This window comes from Diospyros lotus, chromosome 6 (genome assembly GCF_014633365.1).
Source record: "Diospyros lotus cultivar Yz01 chromosome 6, ASM1463336v1, whole genome shotgun sequence".
NCBI lineage: Eukaryota > Viridiplantae > Streptophyta > Magnoliopsida > Ericales > Ebenaceae > Diospyros > Diospyros lotus.
In genome coordinates, this window is record NC_068343.1 from 29136803 (window position 1) to 29144990 (window position 8188).

Sequence of the window (8188 nt, forward strand, 5' to 3'; positions counted from 1 at the left end):
AATTGAATGTTTGAATTACTTTGTCTAGGATTTTGTTAATTGTAATTTATTAATTGTGTGATATACAGGTTTATTAAAATGCAAAAACGAAATATCTTTGAATACTTCACTAAGAAAACTAGTGATCAATCATCAACTAACCCAAATGGTCCCTGCAATGCTCCGAGTTCAAGTTCTATATCACCATCCAAAGCCAAAAGATCCAAGCTTATAGATGAATGTACTATTGAACCATTTGAAAGTAAGGCCTCATATTATGAATGTGATCCTGGAAAGCAAATCCCAATATCCCAATATCCATTAGAAAAACAAGATGAGGTTCGAAGAGCATATGTCAATATGGGACCGTGTCAACCTATTTATGAGTATCCTTATGTAAAATTTGGGGCTCAAAATCGTCGATTTCAATCCACTTAGTTCACAAAACATCCATGGCTTGAGTTTTCTGTGGAGAAAGAAAGTGCATTTTGTTTTCCGTGTTATCTATTTGAAAGTAATGCATCACAACTTGAAGCATTTACAGTCAAGGGGTCAAAAAATTGGAAGAGAGTTAATTGTAAAGATTGCCCGTTCAAAAAACATGAAGGAGATGGTAATTCACTACATGACATTGCTATGGAAAAATGGGAAAAGTTGAGAAATCCAAATCAATATATTGAGAGAAGGATACATCAACAGACTGAAAAAGAAAAGAAACAGAACCGTTTGCTTGTAATGACTTCCATAGAGAGTGTGAAGTGGTTAGCATTGCAAGGTTGTGCATTTAGAGGTCATGATGAGTCTACTGAGTCTACCAATCGTGGGAATTTTATTGAATTAATCAAATCGCACGGAAGAGCAAATAATGAAATTGATGATGTTGTTCTAGAAAAGGCAGCTAAAAATGCCAAGTACACATCACCGGGTATACAGAAAGAGATATTAAAAATTATTGCTGATTGTGTGCGACATAAAATTCGTGAAGAAATTGGAGATGCTAATTTGCATTCTTGTTGATGAAGCAGTTGATGAATCACATAATGAACAAATGGCTATTATTTTGAGATATGTTGATAGTGATGGATTTGTTAGAGAACGATTTTTTGAGGTTGTGAGTGTTAAAGATACAAATGCTTTGACTTTGAAAAAAGAGATATGTGTTGTATTAAGGCAATACAATCTTTTGATTACAAATTTACAAGGTCAGGGGTATGATGGTGCTAGCAACATGCGAGGGGAATGGAACGGACTACAAGCATTATTTCTTAGAGAATGTCCATCTGCTTATTATGTTCATTGCTTTGCTCATCGACTACAGTTAGCTTTAGTTGTAGTAGCTAAGGATGTACATGATGTGTGGCTATTTTTTCAATCATTAAGTTCTATTGTCAATTTCGTTAGTGCTTCTGCTAAGCGCCATTCTCAATTAAAGTCAATTCGAGAGAATGAAATTGATAATTTAATAGCAGCAGGAGAAATTCCAACTGGTACTGGGGCTAATTAGGTTTGTACTTTGCAGCGTGCTGGAGCTACTCGTTGGAGTTCACATTTTGCCTCTGTTAAAAGATTTATTGAGATGTTTGGTTCTACTTGTACACTTCTTGAAAATCTTATTAATGAGGGGTCGAACAATAGTATACGTGGAGAGGCCAAAGGTGCTTTGAAAGTTATGAAAACATTTGATTTTGCATTTATCTTATTGTTGATGCATGAAGTGTTAGAAAAATCTGATATTTTGTGTCAAGCATTGCAAATGAAAGATCAAGACATTTTGAATGCAATGCATTTTGTCTCAAGTACAAAGCTTCTTCTTCAAGAGATGTGTGATGATCGGTGGGAAAGTTTTATATGGTATGTGGTTGAATTTTGTAGAAGTAATGATATTGATGTGCCCGAATTAACTGATCGTTATATGGATGGTACAAGACGTTCTTGTCAACAGAAAAATAATATTACAGTGGAAGACTACTATCACTTTCAGATATTCAATGCTGTAATAGATTTTCAGTTGATGGAGTTGAATAATAGATTTATGGAGAAAACAATAGAACTTCTTAAGCTATACGAGGCTTTAAATCCTACAGATCGTTTCAAATCATTCTCTATAGATGCTATTTGTGGTCTAGCCGAGGAATTTTATCCTTTGGATTTTAATAAAGAAGAGATACCAGATTTGAAGAGACAGTTGGATCACTACAAGTTTGATGTAATTCGGAATCCGTAATTTCAGAATCTTAATTCTCTTCCTCAATTATGTCGGATGTTGGTTGAAACGAAGAAATCACAACATTATTTCTTGATTGATAGGTTAATTCGTCTAGTGTTGACTCTTCCAGTTTCTACAGCAACAACAAAACGAGCTTTTTCAGGGATGAAACTAATCAAAACATCACTTAGCAACAAAATGGAGAATGAATTTCTAGCAAACACCATGATTATCTACATTGAAAGAGAGATTGCTCTTGGTATTGATACATAGATACTCATTGACAAATTTCATCTTTTAGGGAATCGCAGGTTGCGGCTTAAGTAATTTTACAAGGTATTTATATTGCACATTTTTTGTATTTTTGTTGTTTTTTGCCTTCTCCTTTTAAGTTAATGAATTATATTCAATATGATGTAAAACTCTCCTTTTAAGTTAATGAATTATATTCAATATGCATGTAAAGCTAATTAGATTCTCATTTTTATCGTTATATTTTTCTCTTATTGGTGAAACTTATGGCTGGAAAAAAAAAATTGAAGCCCCCCCCAAATAAAAAATCCTAGCTCCGCCCCTGTGGTGGGATATGTCTTGGGGTGGTCCTTACTTGATCACTGTTTCTTTAAGGATATATTGTATTATATGGACATAAACATATATTCGATAGGCATGCCACATGTGAGATAATATGAACATCATATACATATATATATATATATCATCTAACATCATATACATTGTCTCGTGGCCATGCCCCTGGCCAAAGCCGCGTGCCCACCTATCCATATATACATGTACTTTACACATTAACATATTATATAAGCCTATTATATGAGCTTATCCCTATCCGTAAAGCCACATCTCTGGCCCTCACGTGTGCATATGAACACACATACTATATATACATATATATATTGATTGGCTGCTAACACCCACAAATGCTCCTGCTGCACATACACATACATTTATGTATACACTATATTTGCAGGGAAGAAACAGAGGGAGCGAGAGAGAGAAGCCTCTCGAGAAGGCTTCTTCCCGAGAGAAATTGGCTGCCAAGAGAGCTCTCGGGAAGAAAGCTTCCTGACAGGAGCCATCACCGCCGGAGGTCGACCTTGCCTCGCCGAGAGAAGCTTCCGTCGAGAGGAAAATGACCATCCCCAAGAGAGCTCTCGGGAAGATAACCATCGAGAGAGAGACCTGGGTTGCCCGAGAGATTCCTGCCGAGAAGGAGCTACTGCCATTAATGCCTTCGAGAGCTTGTTGCTCTCTCGCCGAGAGAGAGCTTGATCATGCCGAGAAAGCTGCTACCGCCATTGATGCTTCTGGGAGCTAGCTGCTCCTTCTCCGAGAGAAAACAAAAGCTCTCAGAGAGAGCTTTATCCTACCAAGAGAGGAGAGGCATCGCCGAGAGGATGAAAAACCTCTCGGAAAGAGAGGGGTACTCTCCGAGAGAGAAAAATCTCTCTCGGAGAGAGAGTTTGATAGAGAGCGGGTGAGAAAGAGCGAGCATGAGGGAGAGTAGGCCATGGACAGTGGCCTTCTCCTCTTTTTATACATCCTTGAACTTTTCTTTTATTACACATTCACCCTCTCTTAAGTTTGGCTTAATTACACTTTGGCCCTTTAAATTCTATATTACTCATTTGAACTCTGATTTAGATAATTTCTTCGTCGATCGACCACGAATTTTTCTAGGGATTGAAACTCGGGCTTGGAACCACTTTTAGGGTTTGCTCGCCTTGGGCTTAATGACCAAAATACCTCTGGGTGGACGCTCGAGAATTCTATGGCACAACAGTTGCTTGTCTTTGTTTTGACTATTAAGTGAAAGGGAAGACTAATGCCACTCTTGCATCCACCTTCCTCGATGGACAAAACTACTCACCTAGGATTCAAAACCTCACGCCGACTGACCTTAAAACAAGACCATTTACTCGGGTAAGGCTCGGCGCCATACAAGAGACACAACCCACTACGCCGGATGAGCGGCAGAAGATACGAAGGCACAACCTGAGGCACCCAAAATAAGGAATCATCATCTCAAGGGAAAGATATTGACGCGTCTCTAAGGCACGGTAAGAAAGGATTTGAGAAAACTCAGGCATCGCGACGGTAAGAAAATAGCCTAATGGCTCACAAACTGGAAAAAAGATTTTAGTTGTGGCCCAAGATATAAATAGAGATAGGTTGGATTTTGAGTGCTTAGGGGTATTGGGCTCTTTAAAGAGTGGTTTTCTGGTAGAAATAAGATTACGCCGGTGGTTTTTCCATATTCAGACTTAGGCTTGAGCTAAGGCGGATTTCTTTGGGATCGAAGTACCTTAGCAGGTCTTATCCCGAGATGATGCATTTTCCCGCGATGACTCTCGCTAACGCCTTAGATCATCGCTCATTCGAACTTGATTTTCTAAACTCCTACAAGTGTCTTAAACTGAAGATGAGAAACGATGTTGCCAACCTAAAATCATTGTGCTAAAAGTGTCTCTCTCTCCTTCCATCATCAGTGGCTTTTCTTACCTTATCCCAAGGATTCTCTTGGTATTCTGTCATAATCAATTGGTAAAATATGGATGTCCATCTTCTGTCATTTTTCCTAATTTAAAACAGTTCACTGGGCAGTTTATGCCAATGCCTTCTCCATAACGGCCATTTACGCCATAACAATATTCCATTTTATCTTGGATTGAAGTCCAGTAGCTACTGTCTCCTATTTTCTTACCTAAATATGTGCCCGAATACATTTCCACATTAGATCCATTCTCTATTCTAGCTCTCTTCAAAGAGCTATTATTTTCTGGTCTTCTGACATCACTATACGAGCTCCCGAAGCTCTTAGCATTTATTCCTGGGACATGACTATATTCCTCAAAAGGAGTTTCTGGTTCGTGTCGCAGACCTATCTTCCATCTCCATGGCTACAACTTGTAGTCTTTGTTGAGATTTCAACTTCTCTTCATTGACCCACTCTAAGTGATTTCGGATTTCCACATTACCAGCCTCGTGAGATAACAACTTCTTCTCTATGCGGTGCATCATGACCTCGAGCTGGGTAGCCTCTTTTATGGTAGGTCCAAGGTGCTTGGATGAAGCTTTAAGAGCAGCAACAGTCCTCACACGATGATGAGAAGCGCTTTCCAAGTGTTGTTTGTGGTAATTGTATCTGTCAACAAGCTGTTGTAGGGAGTTATCTTATTGGGTAGACAGTTCAGCCTATGCGAGCGATGCTGCAGTGTAGACAAATTCCATTACTCATTGTTTGAAGAGTTGATAATTAACAAGCAAGCCATCCAGAGTCGCTAAAACTGAACTGGCATCACTAGCCATGGTCTCGTGGTCACAAAAATTCGTCAACTCTAAGACACTGAGAGTTGGCTCTGGATTTGCTTTGCTGCCTCATGAAATGCCTCTTTAATTGGTTCTGCAATCTTGCCTCCTTGCAACATTTTGGAAGGCTGCTTGAGACATGGTTTCCCATCGGGCAGGGAAGATTGCCTGCTGGGTTCAACTAATGACATGATAGCCTCCGAATTGAAAGCTTGAAACTTGATGGACGACAAACTCCAAACAATTCCATGCCAGCGGAACTCAAAGGTTCGACGCGACAGGATATCGATGACTAACTGGCGCAAAGATGCCCATGCTACTCTTACCGTCTCTCAGCCTTTCGCCTGGCTATTACGGGGAACTATGATGTGGCCATCTCTAGCTCAAACGTCTCGATGGGTTTTAAGTATATGGGACCTCTAGAGCCAAACCATTTATCCAACTGGTTTTTAGGCTAGGTATACCCTCATTCTTACCACCGAGTAGTTCTAAGGTGAGGTTGCTCACATCGGGACACCTAAATTAAAGCCACGAGCTAGGCAGAGATCAGTGTAAAGTCACAGCATGGGCTTAACCTCCCTAAGCCAAGAAAATCATTTTTGTCCTCGGAGCGGCCTAGTGCTGATTTTTCAAAAGGTCACCTAGCATTCGATACTTGCTTTGTCACTTAGGCACGTTATGTGCATTTCTTATCATTTGGATTAATTATTGCCCAATAATCTTTACCCTATATCTTCGTCAAGTTTCTTCATTTTGTATTTTCCTAGGTTTTCCTACCACAGAGGATCTAGGTTTGACTTGGGGTCTGTCATTGAATTCCCATCGGTCGTTCCAAGTTTACCGGGAGGCTTCGCACCAAATCTACCAAGGAGTCAGGGTTAGCTCGTAAGCTTAGCACCGGACTCACGCAAGGGATCTGGGTTAGCCAGCAAGTATGGCATCGAAACACATCCAAAAATTCAGGACAAACACTAAATCCTTATATACGCTTGGCACTTCTTCATTCTTTTCTCAGACTTATCTGCCACAAGGGATCTGTGTTCGGTCTAAGGCTTATTGCTGAATTTACACCGAATGTTCCAAGTTTGTTGGGAGGCTTTGCACTGGATTGACTAAGGAGTCAAGGTTAGCCCATAGGTTTAACACCGGACTCACGCAAGGTATCCAGGTTAATTAGCTTGCGGGCATGGCATCGGAACACATTCGGGAAGGTTCGAGGTCATTGCGCCATTTGAAAAAGTAGGGTCATCTAAAAAAGTAGGGTCGTGCTCATTTCCTCCACGTCACTCATTCGAGTCCATTCAACACAAGGAATCTAGGTTAGACCCAAGACCTTTCTTTAAATTACCACTGGTCGTTCCAAGTTTTCTAGGAGGCTTTGCATCGAATCTACCGAGGAGTTAAGGTTAGCTCATAAGCTTAGCACCGGACTCATGCAAGGGATCCGGGTTAGCCTGCGGACATGGCGTCGGAACACATTTGGGAATTCAGGTGAGTCTGGGATCTTAGCGCCAAATTACAATTCATCGAACCTAACCCCTTAGGAGTGGGCTTACCTTTATCTTTGCTGGCCTATTACCACTATACCTAGTAGCTTTATCATTTTTCCTCATTGTGCTCAGGTCGTGACACCTGCACTAGATCTCATAACATATACACAAAGAGCATTATCCATGAAGTAATTTATGGGGTTAGGCGTACCTCGCTTACTTTCACATCGAGAATTTTTTGATGGGAATATTAGAGACATGCATACGCGTTGGAGGGGGTAGCCATATCGATATTTTGTTTCCGCGGTTCAGCATGCCTTGCCTACGTCCGCGATAAGAGAATACTCATATCTTCATTGCTTGATTTCCCTCCCCAAACATGTCCATCACAAAGGATCTGGGTTCGGTCCAATGTCCCCTGCTGAACTTCTATCGGATGTTCCGAGTTCACCGGGAGGCTTAGCACCGGATCAATCAAGGAGTTAAGGTTGGCATGCATGCCTAGCCCTAAACTCACACAAGGGATCCAGGTTAGCCTACAGGCATGGCGTCAGAATGTGTCCGAGAGTATAAGAAAGACCGGGCCATCGCGCCTGATCATAACTAAGTAGGCATATTTGGGAAGGTTGCCTGCAGCCCCATTGGTCCCTTTTTGGGCTTGTCTGATGCAAGGGATCTAGGTTAGACCTATCATTACCCATTGAATTACCATCGGTTGTTCCAAGTTTGCCGGGAGGCTTAACACCAGATCTGCCGAGGAGTTAAGGTTAGCTCGCACGCTTAGCATCGGACTCAAGCAAGGGATCTAAATTAGCTTGCAGGCATGGCATCGGAATGTACCCGGGATTCTAGGAGGGTACGCGATCTTAGCGCCAGATTACCATTTATCAAGCCAAACCTTTCAGGACTTGAACTTTCCCTTACTTTGATCGATATGCCTTTGTTGAGTTTGGGAGTATTGATATTTTACTCTTAGTAATAAAATGGTTTTGTTAATGACTATATGAAAATCAATCTCTACAAAATGGATTACATAAATGAGAAAATAACTTTTATAATATGAAGCAAGGCATGGATTATATAAATGAGAAAATAACTTTTAATATGTGAATTGTGAAGTAAGGTATGGATTATATGAATGAGAAAACAAATTTGTAATATATGAATTTTGAAGCAAGATATGAAA

General features: G+C 40.4%; 1 protein-coding gene across 1 annotated transcript; it reads left to right on the forward strand.

Moving 5' to 3' along the window:
* Nucleotides 1–615: 615 nt before the first annotated feature.
* On the forward strand, nucleotides 616–2203 carry LOC127804454 (uncharacterized). Its single transcript, XM_052341317.1, has 3 exons — nucleotides 616–904; nucleotides 1005–1324; nucleotides 1499–2203. Exons 1-3 carry the CDS (start codon nucleotides 616–618, stop codon nucleotides 2201–2203), a joined length of 1314 nt encoding a protein of 437 aa, XP_052197277.1.
* The last annotated feature ends 5985 nt before the right edge of the window (nucleotides 2204–8188 follow it).